Genomic DNA, 17,301 nt, shown 5'->3' on the forward strand with positions numbered 1-17,301 from the left:
TTCATTTTGAAATTGTCAAGTTTAACATTCTTTTTCTCAACAACTCTTTTCTCAACAATCATCGGTGCTTTACCCTTCACATCAACCTTTTTCTGTTGAACTTTCACAGCTTTAGTCTTAGGCTTCACAAATGTACACTTTCGTGCAATGTGACCAACCTGATCACATCTAAAGCAAGTTCGAGTATCAACTACCCGACTCGAGCCTTCAGACTGAGCCTGTGAAGCTCTCTTCTCAAAAAACTCTTTGTTCGATTTTGAAAAAATTTATTTCTCTTCATCAGCAAGTGAATTCGAACTATTCACAAACTTTTTCTTCTCGACAAACCTCTTGTTTGGAACATCTCTTTTCTGATAAGGTTTACCCCCCTGATATCCACCCGACCAGTTATATCTGTTGTTATTATAAAAATGTGGTGGATTAACAGATTTCTTGTTGTAAACCTTTTGTTTCTGAAACCTCATTTTACCTTTCTTTTGACACAAATTATTCACTGCTGACAACTCAACTTCGACCAGTTTGAAAACATTTGTCGATTTGTTCATATTTACATTCTCGATCGGAAACTCTGAATCCGAAAACAACTTATCCGAACCCATCATCTTGTACATGACAAGGTTTGATTCTTCATTTAAGTTGTTCTTGGACTTTTGTTTCGGAATGTATTTATCCAAGAAACACCCATCCTCCTCAGAAGTGTCACAATCCGGTTTTAGCACTTTGTCAACCACACTTTTTACCACATCATTTTGGACACTCTCGTCATTGGAAGACGTGAACGTGACATCAATGTTCTCAGGAAGTTTAACTTCACTTTCTTCCTCAAGTTCAACCAAACTAGATTGCTTTTTTGTGTAGTTATCCAAAACTGGCGGTGGAACTTTGTGAAAACCTACTCCCGTTCCATCAGAAAACACATCCTCGCCAGCTTTGTTTTTCCCAATAGGTTTGGGAACAATATGCTGCAAAACAAAGCTTGCTGAGCTATAGCTGTTTAGCTTCAACTGGATTCGTTCATTCTCAATTTCAGCCTCTTGAACTTTAAGTTTCAATTTAGTGATTTCATCCAGTTGTTTATTAATTGATTCTTCTTTTATTCTCACTACAGCTCTTAGATGTTCGTTTTCTTTATAAGTTTTGCCATTTCGATCATCACTATCTTTTACAATGCTTTTAAGTTTTTCAAACTTTTCAGAAATCTGACGGTTTTCAAGAATTAACTTTTCATTTTCACGTTTAACTTTCTCATGTTCAATTTTATCAGTTTCAATTTGAGCCGTTAATTCTTTAATCCGTTCAGTTGAAGCTTTTACGGTTTTGTCACGACCGAGAATCTGATCCTCAACATTTTTAACTTTCGTTGTCAGATTCTTAATTTTCTCACTGTTTAGGTACGTGACAGTGCTACAAAAATTGCATTCTTTGTTGCAATTTTTGCAGTCAACATTTCCGTCTATCTTTTTACCTGACGTATTTGTTGACGCATTTGGACTGACCTGGCCCTTTGACTCAGTCACAGAATTAGAGTCTACCTCAAGTGCTTTCGCGGCCAGCACTTTGTCAGCCATCTTTCCCAGGTTCTCTGCTGTCAACTCCTGCGTAGTATCGATAATACCAGTATCAACCTGCTTTGCTTTCTCGAACTCTTCTTTTTCTTTCTTCTCTTTCTCCTCTTTCTCCTTTCTCTCTTTTTCTTTTTCTTCTTCAATCATCTTCTCTGTTGGCGTTCCCCACCACTTGTGCTGCTAGTACTCATCATCTTCTTTTATCTCCTTGATGATGGCTTCCATATCGAGTGTGCTGTCATGAATCGCAATGTTTCCATACGCATCAAGGTAGCATTCTCTGTCTGGATCCCATCTATTTGCTCTTCTTGCTTCCAGATAAATGCGAGAGATCCTCAAGATTCTGTTTTCAACAATCATTTTTCGATAACAGTACTTCTGCTCGTAAGTACGATCATCTTTCCACGGAATCGGATCATCGTTGCTTGCCATGAATTCGTAACCCACCGCATCTTCTTCCGGTAGAACTTCCTTACTCCAATCGTACCCCCCATCATCGTAACTCACAGCGAGAGCCCTCGATTTGTCTCTGTTGTTTTTCAGTCTGCTTTAATCTAGAAGGCTCGGATTTATTCTGATGATGTCACACCCCGAAATATCAGAGCTGGCGTGACTGGACTGGTATCTTCATTGCACAGCGGAAGCAAATAAGCTAAGACTCCTAGAAAATGAACGCCACTAAGTACTCGAATTCCCATGGGTTCTCCTATTCCAACCATTCCATAGTTTTGAGAATGCAACCTGAGAAAGAACATGCGAAAAAGTCAACATAAAGTTGAGCGAGTTCATAGTTTGCTTTGAAAAGATTTAAAATAAATCTTTTGGTAACCGGTTTAAAGTTGTTGAGAAAATATAGTAAAATCATTTTCTTGGCATGATATATGAGAACTGTGAGTCTAGCCCACGAGAGTGTTGGTGCATTGCACGAGAGAGAATGGGCCGAGCCCAGACGAACCTTTGTAAGCAGGATCAGCGCTTCCTCTTACTTAGGTATAACTTGAAAAACGTTACAAAATTTGTAATTCATGTATTTGTGAGTTTCCATCAAATGAATCTTATGAATATATGGAAGTTTTAGTGTTGTAAATGGGTATGTAAAGCGTCTATGAACAGGTTGATCGTTAATGTTTCGCGAGGACATTAACGTATGCGGCGACATAGGATGTACTCAACCCGTGTAGACGGTTTTTAGTGTCGAATCACCTCGACTGTGTCGAATCACCTCGACTGTGTGAATCACTTCCACTGTGTCGAATAACCTCGACTGTGTCAAATCACCTCGACTGTGTGAATCACCTCGACTGTGTCGAATAACCTCGACTGTGTCGAATCACGTCGACTGTGTCGAATCACCTCGACTGTGTCGAATCACCTCGACTGTGTCGCCCGTACCCATTAGAAAATCATGCACGTTTCGTAATATGCAAATCAAATTTGTAAAACCGGTATGTTTGATCGAACTCATTCGTAAACCATTTAAGTTCCTTGAAATTCATTCGCAACACGGTTTATAAATATGAGTTTTCGTTCATCGAAAAGTTGTTTATTTTTGCAAAACTTGTATGTCTTTCCACCCCCGAAAACATTTATAAAAAATGTAAAACAGTAAAAAGTGGGGGTTATGAACTCACCTTGACATTCCTGTGCAAAGCTAGCTTAACGTGATTCCGTAGTGTCATTCCACGACATGATGTAGCTAGCGTGCATCTATAGTATTCCTATCAGGGAATAACTTATCAGTTTCTAGTTTAAAGACGTAGTTAAACTACGTGTCCGAGCTCCACCGAATCGTTAACTAAACGATTCCAGTGTAGTGTTATCGTCTTGGTTTTGAAATAACCAATTTATGGTTATTTGATCCCATTTAAGCGGGACAGATACTAAGTCTTGAGACCGACTTAGTTTTTGAGTGATTTAGAATATCTATACTACTTTATAAAGGATATATGAAGGACAGAAATGGTCATTTGCCACTTTACAACCATTTAAAGCCTATTGTACAACCTTTAAAGCATAAAGGTGTTGAAAAATGGTTTAACACGCGTGCCATCAAAACACACGGGTCATCAAAATTAGGGTTTCCTGGACAAAACCACCGCCGCTCCTCTCCTCATCTTCTCTCTTCCTCCCCTGGCGATTCTAGGGTTTCATCACACGAGATCGACTTCTCTCTTCCTTCTTATCATCACACAGATTGACTTCCTCATTATCATTACCACCATTTCCTCTCTTTCTCTAGCGATTCTAGGGTTTCTTTACCACGCTTCAAGATCTACGCTTTCTTTCAGATCTACCGTTTGGTTGTGTTCATCAACTATGGTACGGTTCTTTTTAACCTGATCTACCATTTTTTTTTTTTGGTTTTTCTTTCAGATCTACCGTTTGGTTGTGTTCATCAACTATACCGTTTGGTTTTTCTTTCAGATCTACCGTTTGGTTTTCTACTGATTTGGGATGACTCCTACAGTGGCAGGAGATGAGGATGATTATAGATCTACTCCTTGGTAAGCTCCAGCATCTTTTCTTTTCTTGCTTTCAGATCTACCGTTTGGTTGTGTTCATCAACTATGGTACGGTTCTTTTTAATTTGTTTAGATCTGTGATTTTGTGTGATGTCTGATAGATCTGATTTCTGTGAATTTTGTTTAGATTTGATGTTTATGTGTTTTCGTTGAGTTTTGTTGACGAAAAGCTGAATCGAGTGATGTACTTTCGTAGATCTGTAAATCTGATGTATGAGATATTACGAGTTTATTTTGTTGATTTCTGTAAATTTTGTTTAGATTTGATTTATGTCTGTTTTTGGTTTAGTTTGTTGAGGAAAAATCGATTATGTTTTTAGATCTGCTGATTATGAGTTTTATTTTTTTGATTTATCTGATTTTCTTTTTTGTTTTTTCGTTAGATTTGATGTATGTGTGTTTTTCGTTTAGTTTTGTTGACGGAAAATTGTATTGTCTGCTGTATGAGAGATGCATATAGTTTTTATTTTCTGAAATCGGTTCTAGATCTGGGGATTACGAGCTTAATTTGTTGGATTATCTGATTTTTTTTTGAATTTTGTTTAGATTTGACGTATGTTTGTTTCGGTTTAGTTTTTGATGACAGAATATTGAATCAATTGATGTATCTCTGATAGATCTGTAAATTTGTTGTATAGATCTACTCCTTGGTAAGCTCCAGCATCTTTTCTTTTCTTGCTTTCAGATCTACCGTTTGGTTGTGTTCATCAACTATGGTACGGTTCTTTTTAACCTGATCTACCATTTTTTTTTTGGTTTTTCTTTCAGATCTACCGTTTGGTTGTGTTCATCAACTATACCGTTTGGTTTTTCTTTCAGATCTACCGTTTGGTTTTCTACTGATTTGGGATGACTCCTACAGTGGCAGGAGATGAGGATGATTATAGATCTACTCCTTGGTAAGCTCCAGCATCTTTTCTTTTCTTGCATTCTTTATTTCTTATATTGATACCGATAAGTAAACTGAATTTGTTGTTTGAACCAGGACCACACGTGTTGAGGAATTTTGTTTCACCCTTCACCACCAACAACAGAAGCTTTTTCGGGTATCTGTATAAAAAGTTATGTTTTTCCTTGTATTTCTTGTAAAGAGAGCACCTTTATGAATGTTTATTGTTTACAGGAGATTCATAAGAGCAACACAGGCTTCCCACCAGGTAATTATTCTCTATTTGCTTGTAATTTGGGTTAATTCTGTTTCTTCACATGCTTAATTGTTGTTTTCTACAATTTGTTAGAACCGAGTTTTGTATTGGAGTGTTTGGCAAATTATCTAGCTGTGTTGACTCTGGTTTGCAGGTTCTTTGTGTTCGAATCTCTTTTACATTTGCGGTTACATACTTGGTATGTTTTCATTTACTTTCACCCTGGTTTGTTGGATTACTTTTACTTATTCATTCGACTCAATTAACCCGTTTCATTTTTAAATAACTTTCTGGGTTCGAGCCATTCAACCAAATTGATAAGCTAGAAGAAGACGTATGGAAACTTGAGGTTCACTTTCACTTTTCTTGCATATGAGCATATCCATTGGAAATGAGACATGTGGAGGATGGACTTTGAGGAGTTCTGTGCAGCTGCCCTTTGTGTCCATCAACTCGAGGGTCTTGTTCAACGGGAAAGGCAGAGCCGTCACGCCTATGAAATATTTGAGAAAGACGGTAACAGACCTATTGTACATGAAGAACTAGCTTATGTAAGTTAACTGTATTATGAACACAATGTAAATTGTTTTTTATTGTTTTCACATATTTAAGAAAGTTGCATTCATTAAAAGTCTCAGCTGGTGCCTTTCTATGTTTTGAGCTTTGTAGGTTTTCAAGCACTAATTCAATTTATGTTACGCTAAAGTGTTGTGGCTGCAAGAAAATCTTTGCAGGTATTTATTTATTTGTGTTCTGGTTGATCTTGAATTAATAATGTGATTCAACACTTGCAATTCCTTTTCAGGGGAGAAATATCTGTGATGGTTGCTGCCAACTAGATACTCAGTTCTCAAAGTAGGTATTAAGTTTTTACCATACGATTTTTGCTTCTCTTTTTTCCTTTCCTCCTAATATGATTCCTGAATGGTTGCTTTTATTGCCAGTCTTGAAGAGTTGGAAGTCAAAATGAGCAGTCTAGGTGTGTTGGTCAAATCATAAATATTATTTGACAAATGTATAAGCTTTTTGTACATAAATAATTTTGTGTTTTTCTCTTAATAGGGATTTTACAAACCCATCACTACCTTCTGAACAGAAGGGCAGACCCTCCCAAGTATGTTTTCATGTGGATTGTTTATTTATATTTTTATCTTAGCGGTTTAATGTCTCTTGTTGTTCATATTGTTCCAGCTTGGATATGGAGATGCAGAAGGTACGTGCACTTTACAAGCTAACGGGGTTTCATATATTTAGCCGATAAGTTGTGCTGGGTATCCCACCAGAAAACCATTTGAAGAATTTGTGGATCAGTTTGGCATCTTGGCTCCTGAAGTTTATGGATGGAGAGTAAGTGGAACGATCTTATATGAGGTACCAATTTCAACTCATTTGTATACAGGGGTCAATTTGGTTCTAACGAATATCTTACTTAAATTATTCCGAGAGTAATTTTTTAACGCGTAAGCCTTCTAATTCGTTTTTTCTCCAAGAAACATATTATTATTGAAATCGTTTTTGACACTAATTATTTATAGAAACTAGAAAGTCAAAAACATGAGTGCATGATGAGATAAATGAACTGACCCTGTGTCATCTTTGTGACTGACTTATGATCGTAGTGATGGAATTCACGCTTGCAAGAGGCTTGTGGAGAAAGCTGGACTTGAAGGCTATCATGTAAGACGGGTTGCAATGCATTCTGTTGAAAGCTTTCCTACATCCGATGGTTGACTTTGCGAGAACTAACGGAGCATTAGTGTCAAAGTACCGGAAAGATAACGTCACACATGTGATCGCTGCCACAGATGCAAATGGCGCAAGAACATTGATTTTACAACGGAATGTACGGATTTTAATCTCAGCCGTCGACCTTACGATTTTACAAGTCCAAATTAACATGAATGTGACATTGGCATTTTATTTTTTCAGGGTTAAAGGCGTGTGTAGAGCAGCTTTCTAAGGAAGTTTCTGCTGAGGAAGCAGAAGAGTTAATTCCCGAAGAGGTTTGTCTACTTATATAATAACTTTTATAATGCAACTTTTTTAGTAACCTGAAGTTTTGAACTTATGTATAAACCGGATGAGACTGCTGTGGAGAATGTCTTTTTGAAGTCTCTTGATAACTACATCAAGTGGTGCAACTACTTGGGTATCCTGCCAATGTGGAGCAAGTATGGCATTTAAAAATAATTTAAATACTTTTTGACAGTCATTTCCATATTAATGAAATTAATTAGTTTATATATTTTTGCTTTTGCAGTATGGCTGTGAGCAGGGAAAAGAAATTACTTTTTATCTCTCTGTACTATATTTGATATGGGGTGAAGCTGCCAATGTTAGATTTCTTCCAGAATGCTTATGCTACATATTGCATCGTGTAAGAATCTTTTTATTTTTTGATTTTTCTATAAATTATTTCAGATGTTATAATCCAACTTCAAGTTATAATCCAACTTCAAGTTATAATCCAAAGATTTTAGTTATAATAATATCTTTGAATATAACCTTTTCAGAAAGAGGTCGTATCATGTCAGAATGTATTGTTTGACTTTTGTTCTTTTTGTTTTTTTATACTTACCGTATTGCTTTTACATCTACAGTCTACAGCCGTAAAAGCAACATTTTACTGTTGAAAGACAGCTTGCTTGCTTGCTGCAGTCTCTATAAACACTGTGTGAAAGACAACATGCTTGCCTCAATCTCTATAAATACTTCAGATGTATCAACACTCTACAAACACTCAACTGAGACGAATTAAACTTTCAAATTGTAAGTTTATCTCAGTTGAACTAAATCCTACTTTCAAAACATCAACCTAACAACTTATATTTTACCTCGATTTCAGAATATATCGACTCTTTGCATCTGGATCTTGCGTTGTTTCTCGGCTCTCACATCAAGGTTTTAAATTTTTTGTCGGCTTTTCACATCTGCCTCTTGCATTGTTGTAAGTTCTTTCAAATTTCTTGGTTTTTTTGTAACTTTTAACTGTGGGTTTTAACTTTAGAAGGTTGTAACTGTGGGTTATTAACTGCCTCTTTGTTTAACTGCCTCTTTGTTTTTTATTAATTCAACACATATATAATTACATATGTACTTCAATTTGTTTAACTGCCTCTTTGAAATCAATGTAATTTACACACAAACAAGAAATTTGGTTTAGATAAAAGATTGCAGTAAGTTCTCATTTTTTTAATTAAGTGACTTTGTTGATCAATTCGTTTGTAGCATTAATTTATTTGTATTAATCTTATTATGCAGCTATTTCCCAAATTACTTACTAGAAAAAACTTACACATATGTGAAAGATTAAGATTATCTTTAATGTGATAGTGCATTTTTTAAACTCATTCAAGTTCCGATTCAATGTTTTGTATAAGCAGTTGTACATGTGTAATAAAGGTTTGGTTTACTGACTACGTTTGTGTGTTATTTTTTTTGGTTTGGTTTATTAAATTCAACAAGAAATTACTAATCATTACACATAAATATATTATTACACATATACTTCGATTTATATTAGTGGAGTTTCTTAAATTCGAATGTTTATGTGTTTTCGTTGAGTTTTGTTGACGAAAAGCTGAATCGAGTGATGTACTTTCGTAGATCTGTAAATCTGATGTATGAGATATTACGAGTTTATTTTGTTGATTTCTGTAAATTTTGTTTAGATTTGATTTATGTCTGTTTTTGGTTTAGTTTGTTGAGGAAAAATCGATTATGTTTTTAGATCTGCTGATTATGAGTTTTATTTTTTTGATTTATCTGATTTTCTTTTTTGTTTTTTCGTTAGATTTGATGTATGTGTGTTTTTCGTTTAGTTTTGTTGACGGAAAATTGTATTGATTGATGTATCTGATAGATCTGTATGTCTGCTGTATGAGAGATGCATATAGTTTTTATTTTCTGAAATCGGTTCTAGATCTGGGGATTACGAGCTTAATTTGTTGGATTATCTGATTTTTTTTTGAATTTTGTTTAGATTTGACGTATGTTTGTTTCGGTTTAGTTTTTGATGACAGAATATTGAATCAATTGATGTATCTCTGATAGATCTGTAAATTTGTTGTATGAGAGATGCGTAGGGTTTTTATTTTCTAAAATCAGTTTTAGATCCGGTGATTATGAGTTTAATTTGTTGATTACGCAGAGTGAGAAATGGATCCTATGGATTTCGTTTGATAGATCTGATTTTTCTTAATAGTGTTTGGATTTGATGTATGTGTGTTTTCGGTTTATTTATTGAGAAAATGTTGAATTGATTGATCTATATGGTAGATCTGTAAATTTTATGTATGAGAGATACGTAGAGTGAGAAACGGATCCTATGGAATTGAAGAGTTGCTTGTATTTGAGATATATAATTTCCAACGTTGTATTTATAGTCTATTTACATATATGTAAATTTTTATGCTGCACTTCCATTTTTCAAAATGATATGTATATCATTATACAAAACTTTCACTTTTCTAACTAATTATCTATTTACGTATATGTATGTATGAATATGGACGCAAAAAATATTCATAGTTAACGACAGTATATCACTATCATAAATTCAATTACAATACTGCAATAAATATATATTTTGTACAAATCATCACCTCATGTTATAACTTCAATTACAATACTGCAATAAATGAATATTATGTACAAATCATCACCTCATGGTATAACCGTATACTGATTTCCAGTTTTTAAAGAAATGTGAAAAAGCCAGTAATAATACACAATTTAATCTTGATTTTTAGGATTATATTGATTAATCTATAAGATTTAAAAGTATCATTCATCATGTGTAGTATCTAAAACAGGCAGAAGTTCTCTCATCTGTTGCTTTCACAGAAAGTAGAAGTTTGACCAAATACTCCACACTGGTCAATTTTGTTTTTTACACATCAAACTACCACAATTTATAAGATTTAAAAGTATCTTCCGTTAACAGCATTAGTTTCTAACCATATAAGTTAAAACTCAAAACTAAAGTCGAGTAAACCTATATTTTCTGCTATGCCATCTGAGTATAAAAAGTATAAAAAGTAAACCTATAGTTTCTAACCATATTAGTACACAAGTATAAAAAGTAAGTAGTTAAATAAATTGGATACTCTAAATTCAAGTATTATCTATTTTTCTTTTTGTATTTTTCAGTTTACAAATCACTCCAAACACATATCAATTGAGAGGTATGGGTGGTGGTTATCCAATTCCTGTTGAACCACTAGGATCAACAAACCATGGACGATCATCCCATCGCCATTTAAACCTTCCTGATTCAAACCCTCTAACTTCAAACCCTGAAGTTAGAAACCCTTTTCGTCCGGTGGCAAACCCACATCCGGTGTCAACTCCACCTCCGGTTTCAACCCCACCTCCGGTTTCAACCCCACCTCCAGTGGCAAACCCTGAACATGATGATCCATTTGGTTGGACGGATGAAGAGCTGAATTGGGCGTATGACTATACCTTCGCTCAACTACAATTTGGTGGACTACAAATTGAGGGGTGCCATCGTCCGGTGCCAAACACTCCTATACTGCCTATGCATCCTCCACCTTCAAACCCCCCTTATGTGGAAAACCACAGTCAAACACAAGAACTACCGACCTGGGCCGAAGGGTACGAAACTGACCCTGGGGCAGTTTACGAACCACCATTGGATGAAGAAATGGTTTGGGAACCTTAGAACAACTTTTATGATGACTGTACTTTTTGTTTTCTCGAATTAGTTTGAATCTTAATTATTTAACTTTTAATTATGTATTAGTTTAAATTTAAATTTGTTGTTGTTTAATTTTAATCATGTTTTAGTTTAAATTTAATTTCTGGAGTTTTTATTTTTTTAGTTAACTAACATTGAACACTTAATAGGATATGTCTGATCATTTTTCCGTTGAAGAATTTTCATCATTGAGAAATGATAGAGCATGGTATAATATAATCTTTGTTAAGGTGGAGTTTATTTGGCATGACGTCGATGGAAAAAGATTAGTGGTTATATTTCTTGATCAACACGTAAGAACATTATTTTAATTTACTTTGTGTTATACGAGTAAGCGTTTTTCCACCACTAAATTTCTTTTCATTTTAGAGACAAAAAATTGTTGCGTTCGTCCCACAACATTTGATACACAAATATAATGACGCGTCATTGATGGGTGGTTTTTTTTCCTTGAATCATTTCCAAATTGAGAATCTCAACTATCTTGAGTGCCCAAAGTACCAGAATTACGTGTTAGTTTGGTCCGAGAAGAAAATTGTAATCAACGAATATACAAAGCTTTCTTCACTTACGCTTACGATTCCAAGGGGTGCTTCTTTATATCCATTGGTCCCTTCCATTATGGAATTGAAGCATGACAGGAGACCTCAAATGGATATTGTTGGTACATATTAATTCTCTATCTATAATTTTTATTAAATATATAAAACTTTATATATGGTCTATACGATTTAACTGATTTGGTTTTAGATGTGGTTGGGAGAATAACAGAAGGCAAACGTGATCGATGTTGTTTTGAACTTTCTCTTCAAGATAAGACGTACGTTATTATTTATTATTAACATATTACAAACATAATATTTACATTATATGTAAGAAAATATTATTATTAGAAGAACTTTAACCCAAAATCGTAATATACAGTGGTCACACAATACAATTGTTTTTGTCTTCCCTGAAGCCTTCCGATGTTATACGTTCCATTCGAGCCGTGCAAGAAAGGTCTATCATATATGTATCACGTCTCAAGTTGGTTCATCTACCAGATAGTATGTTATGCTTTACACATGAACATTCTAATAATTAGTTAGATTTAGTGGCTCATGTAGTTTAATAAAAGTTATATTTTATTTGTTATTTCAGTTAATATTTTGAAGTCTACGGAGTTGAGTACGATTACGTACGAACCGGATATGGTCGAGGCACGGGATATTTAAATTATGGATCGTTATCCAAGTTTGTGTTTAAGTTAGAAACATTTGGTGTTGTTATATGTTTAGTTGTTGAATATTAAAGTCTCTCTTGGTGTTTCGTGTTTTGCCTTTTGTTTCCCTCATATTGATGTAATTGTAGAAGTATACTTTACTTTGTTATAACAATTATGTTATATTACTTGATTTACATGTAATGGTTACACCTATTTTTCACCAAACTATAATCTTCTTAGATTGGACAACTAAATAATCATTATCTGTGTTAAACAAAGGTATAACCATGGCTGACCTTCCTATTCATACAATCGTGTTTGAGATATTAACGAGGGTGCCAGCAAAGGATGTAGGTCGTTCTAAGAGTGTGTGTAAGCAATGGTACGCGTTACTGTCAACAAAAGATTTCGTAAGGATACATTGTTCTCGCTCATTAGTTTCATCTAACCAGAGAGTTCTACTAATTGACGACCTAACGTGCTCCGTTCGTCCGATCATCTTTCAATCCAATGACTATGGGCCAAGCTCCATAGTTACATTTCCATTCCATCACCAAAATAATGATGTCTCAATACTTTCACATTTGAACGGATTGTTGTGTGTTTGCTTGAATCATACATACGAGCTGCTTCTTTGGAATCCAACAACTACTGCTTTCAAGCGTTTGTCAACTCCTGATTCTCATGGATTCTATATAAATAACCTTGATGCCGTTGGTTTGTACGTTGACGCTGACGATGATTACAAGGTCTTGCATATAAAGCGTAGGAGTGGTGTACTTGGTGTCCATCTTTATTCTAGGGAAGTAGACTCTTGGAGAAATATTCCTTTCATAACAAGACAAGAGTACCTAAGCCCTCATTTCAATTGGTCAGCTGGCACATTTTGTGGTGGTACTCTATATTTCACTGTTTGCGAATGTTGGCTTGGAGGTACGAACAGGGTGATTTGTTTTGATGTTAATTCGGAGCAGTTCAAGGAGATAAGCTTTCCACCCGTTCCTTCTACAGGAATGGTTCAAGGTGTTTTAGTGAATGTAAAAAATGAGCTTCACATGTTTGCTAGCACTGGCATGTTTGAGATGACAATTGACCTATGGACGCTACAAGGAGATTACTGGATTAAGGTCTTATCATGTCCTCCGATCCCCCCGATATCATTGTCATTGTGGTGCGATATAACACATTATGTGACAAATGGTAATTGGTTTGTGATGACTAAATTAGGGAAGTTGTTTACAATTGAAATGGATATGAAGCCCTTCGAATGTTTTTATCCCGTTACTTGGTTTCGAGGTTTTAAGGGTGCGGTGTTTGTGGAGACCATTGTTTCACCAAGTATTTAGTTTGGCTTTCACTTAATGTTATCATTATGTATGTCAATATTTTAAGGATTTTTTTTTCTCTAAGTCATGATATTCGGCTTCAGTCATGTATTTTAATGTTATCATTATGTATTTCAATGTTATCATTCGGTTTGTTTTTCTCTAAGTCATGTGTTTGAATGTTGTAATGATTTGAGAATTTCATCATCTATGATAACTCTCTTTTATTTAATTTGCAAGGTATTTGTCACTTTGTCAATTTACAATGACTAATGGACAACCAAACCATCGTAATCATGCTTCTAGCTCGAGCGGATCTACTAAAGCTGAAAAACGAAAAGAGTATCACAAAAGATACTATGCTGCACGCAAAGAAAATAACAAAGTATCTAAATTTGGGAGTGGTGATGCCTCCCAAAGTGCTTCATCAATATCTTTAATGAGTAATAGGTCAACAGAAAGGACACCGTTAAGAAGTTTACAAACTAATATTACTCAATTTACACAAACAACAAATGAGAACGCCTCAAGTGTTTCTACTATAAAACGCAAGGAGTACAATAAAGGATATTCTAATACACGAAACGATAATGGAATGCGTATTTCAACTGGCAGTCAAGTCAACCAAACCCCGATAGATGATGTTACGCCGACAACCACATTCCCATCTGTAATTGACGTAGTCAGGCATAGAACATCACGAGGTTTCTATTTATTTAACAATGATTTCTTTTTTTTTCGAACTCGACATCTTTTACAACCTTCATTACTTAATACACCAATTTTTTAGGTATTCGAATTCATCCGCGTACTTTATTACCCCAATTTGCTGAAGTAGTTGATCAACCTTCCTTCCAAGATGGGAGCGTGCAAGATGATCCTTATAATTTTGTTTACAATGGTGTACCTGGAGAGCATCGTGTTTTAAAGGAACGAGGTGCATGTCCTAATTGTGGAGCAAAACGATTTCAATATGAATTTGATACCTTTTGTTGTATGAGTGGGAAAACTGTGTTAGCAAACTTAGAAATTCCAAGGGAATTGTACCGACTTTTCACGTCTCAAGATGAAATTGGAGATATGTTTAGGCAAAACATCCGTGCTTATAACACCAATTTTTCTTTTGCCTCAATGGGTGTGACATTGGATGATACATTGAACAATATGAGAGACGGCGTATATACTTTTCGTGCACATAAAGGAATATATCACAGAATCGACCAATTAGTTCCGAGGGATGGGACCCCTAGGTACTTGCAGTTGTATTTTTACGATCCTGATACTGAGTTAGATCACAGACTCCGATGGCCAAATCTTGATCGGCGTATTACCCAGATTTTAACACGCGTTCTTTCTACAAACCCATATGTCGATACATTTAGAAGACTTGCGGAACTAGGACCTCTGGACAACTATAGAGTCACTTTGAATACTTCGGTTGAACTTGACCAAAGGGTGTACAACCGACCAACGACATCGGAGGTATATATAATATTATATTAATTGCAATTATTTAATTGTATTGCTTATTTTACGTACTTATAGTTCACAATTATATAGGTTGCTGGTATTTGGGTTGAAGGTAATGACAATATCACTTCGTATAAACGAAGTATTGTTGTGTACGGTAGGTCTGAATATAGTCAAACAATTCAGCCGTACTTCAGCTGTTACGATCCATTGTCGTATCCTCTATTTTTTCCTAATGGTGAGTCGGGTTGGCATGCTAACATACCACGTCACGGAGTATCAATCAATGAGGTTCGCAACAATGACAACATCGAAGGAGAAATGGAAGGTACCAACAATTTGTTATCCTTTTTTAAGTGAAGATCATAAAAATAGCGTAATGCGTTTTATTTTTATTATCTGTTTGTTTTTAATACATCTTCATCGTTCAGAGGCAAACACACGAAGTGGTAGAACAACCGTGGCTATGCGAGAGTACTACTGTTACAAGTTCCAGATTCGATCTACCGATAATTTGCTTTTGTTCGGTGGTAGACTGCTACAGCAGTTTGTGGTTGATGTTTACATCAAAATTGAGACGTCACGCTTAGAATTTTGTGAGAGAAACCAGGCTAAGATTCGGGCCGAATTGTACCAAGGTATTGTGGATTGCGTCAATACTGGTGAGGTTCATGCAAACAGAGTCGGGAAAAGAATTGTGTTGCCTGCATCTTTCATCGGGGGGCCTCGCGACATGCGACGTCGGTTTCTAGACGCGATGACGTTAGTTCAAGATGACGGCAAGCCTGATGTATTCCTTACAATGACATGCAATCCTAAGTGGCCTGAGATATGTGATAACTTACATGTTGGTCAAACTGCTACAGATCGTCCAGACCTTGTTTCAAGAGTGTTCCGGGCTAAATTAGAAGATCTTAAGGATCAACTCTTCAAGAAACATGTCCTCGGGGAAGTTAAGGCATACGTCTATGTCATTGAATTTCAAAAGCGGGGTTTGCCGCATGCACATTTTCTCCTAATCATGTACCCGCAACACAAGATCAATAACGCGGACCATTATGATAAGGTTGTGTGTGCTGAAATTCCTAACAAACTAACACATCCCAGATTGCATGAGATGGTTGTCAAGCACATGATTCACGGTCCTTGCGGCAATTTACGATCAAGCAGTCCTTGTATGCAGGGTGATCCTAAAATTTGTCGTTTTCACTATCCTAGACAATTTAACGAACAGACGACACAAGGAGAAGATTCGTATCCGTTGTATCGAAGGAGAGACACCGGGATAGAAGTGGACCTACGAGGACAAACACTTGATAATAGATGGGTGGTCCCATATAACCCAAGGCTTTTGATGATGTTTAACTGCCACATGAATGTTGAAGTTTGCTCAAGTATAAAATCTGTGAAATATCTTTTCAAATATGTTTATAAAGGACATGACAAACAGGTTATTCAAGTCGATCAAAGTGAGCCAGGGGTTGTTATTAATGAGATAAAAAGATTTCAAGATGCACGCTACATATCGCCCCCAGAAGCTATGTGGCGCATTTTTTCCTTCTCTCTTTCTCAAATCTTTCCTGCTGTTCTAGCCTTACAACTTCATCTCCCAAATAATCAGATGGTTAGATTTAGAGATGATGACTTGATGCCTAATATTGTTGATAGGGAAAGGGATAAGAGAACCATGCTAACAGCATTTTTTGAGATAAATAGAAACGATGAAACAGCAAGGGTACATTTGTATAAAGATTTTCCAAAACACTTTACGTGGAATGGAAGCACACGCCGTTGGAGTCGTCGTTTCGGTAAAAAACAAAGAGGTCGTATCGTTTCCGCTAATCCAGCCGAAGGAGAAAGGTACTACTTACGCCTACTTTTGTCAAATGTCAGAGGGCCTACTTCATTTGAACATCTTTGCACAGTTAATGGTCAACAGTGTGCGACATTTCGGAAAGCAGCTCTTGAGTTAGGCTTAATAGAAGACGATGAATATCTATCACAATGTCTCGAAGAAGCCTCTACGTTTCAATTTCCCAATGCTCTTAGAAGGTTATTTGCGACCATAATGATTTTTTGCCAACCTGGAGATATTCGGAAGTTATGGAATGACCACTTTGATTCACTGTCTGAAGATCATCGGTTACACTGTCAAAGTATAGAACGAGTTCAAAATATGGTTCTTACCGAAATTAGTGTCTTGGTACAATCCATGGGTAAAAATTTCAATGAGTTCGACCTTCCTAAGATAACAGACGATGTTAACTTACAAGATGCAGGTTATCGTGAGTTACAAGAAGAGTATGGGATTGTTTTGGAACCTGAACACTTGAGTGCCAAACATT

General features: G+C 35.8%; 1 protein-coding gene and 1 long non-coding RNA gene across 7 annotated transcripts; both read left to right on the plus strand.

Annotated features, from left to right (window-relative positions):
* The first annotated feature begins 4,034 nt into the window (after window positions 1–4,034).
* LOC110892054 lies at window positions 4,035–8,974 on the plus strand. 6 transcript variants are annotated; one of them, XR_004871457.1, is made up of 16 exons: window positions 4,725–4,803; window positions 4,907–4,986; window positions 5,073–5,133; window positions 5,211–5,244; window positions 5,387–5,783; window positions 5,902–5,966; window positions 6,038–6,087; window positions 6,177–6,211; window positions 6,295–6,346; window positions 6,424–6,603; window positions 6,852–7,075; window positions 7,162–7,235; window positions 7,280–7,403; window positions 7,493–7,609; window positions 7,833–8,001; window positions 8,078–8,974. It is a non-coding gene; the product is annotated as an uncharacterized LOC110892054 (long non-coding RNA). The 6 variants fall into 6 exon arrangements; XR_004871453.1 differs by having other exon boundaries at window positions 5,326–5,783; window positions 7,162–7,403; XR_004871456.1 differs by having other exon boundaries at window positions 6,038–6,091; window positions 7,162–7,403; window positions 8,078–8,973.
* Window positions 8,975–12,448: 3,474 nt separating this feature from the next.
* LOC110888321 (putative F-box only protein 15) lies at window positions 12,449–13,507 on the plus strand. The gene has a single exon (XM_022135851.1). It carries the CDS (start codon window positions 12,449–12,451, stop codon window positions 13,505–13,507), a length of 1,059 nt encoding a protein of 352 aa, XP_021991543.1.
* Window positions 13,508–17,301: the final 3,794 nt, after the last annotated feature.

Source organism: Helianthus annuus, chromosome 11 (assembly GCF_002127325.2).
Source record: "Helianthus annuus cultivar XRQ/B chromosome 11, HanXRQr2.0-SUNRISE, whole genome shotgun sequence".
Classification (NCBI taxonomy): domain Eukaryota; kingdom Viridiplantae; phylum Streptophyta; class Magnoliopsida; order Asterales; family Asteraceae; genus Helianthus; species Helianthus annuus.

Coding starts and splice junctions, on each gene's coding strand:
- LOC110888321 (XM_022135851.1), top strand. CDS start 12,449: ATGGCTGACCTTCCTATTCATACAATCGTGTTTGAGATATTAACGAGG.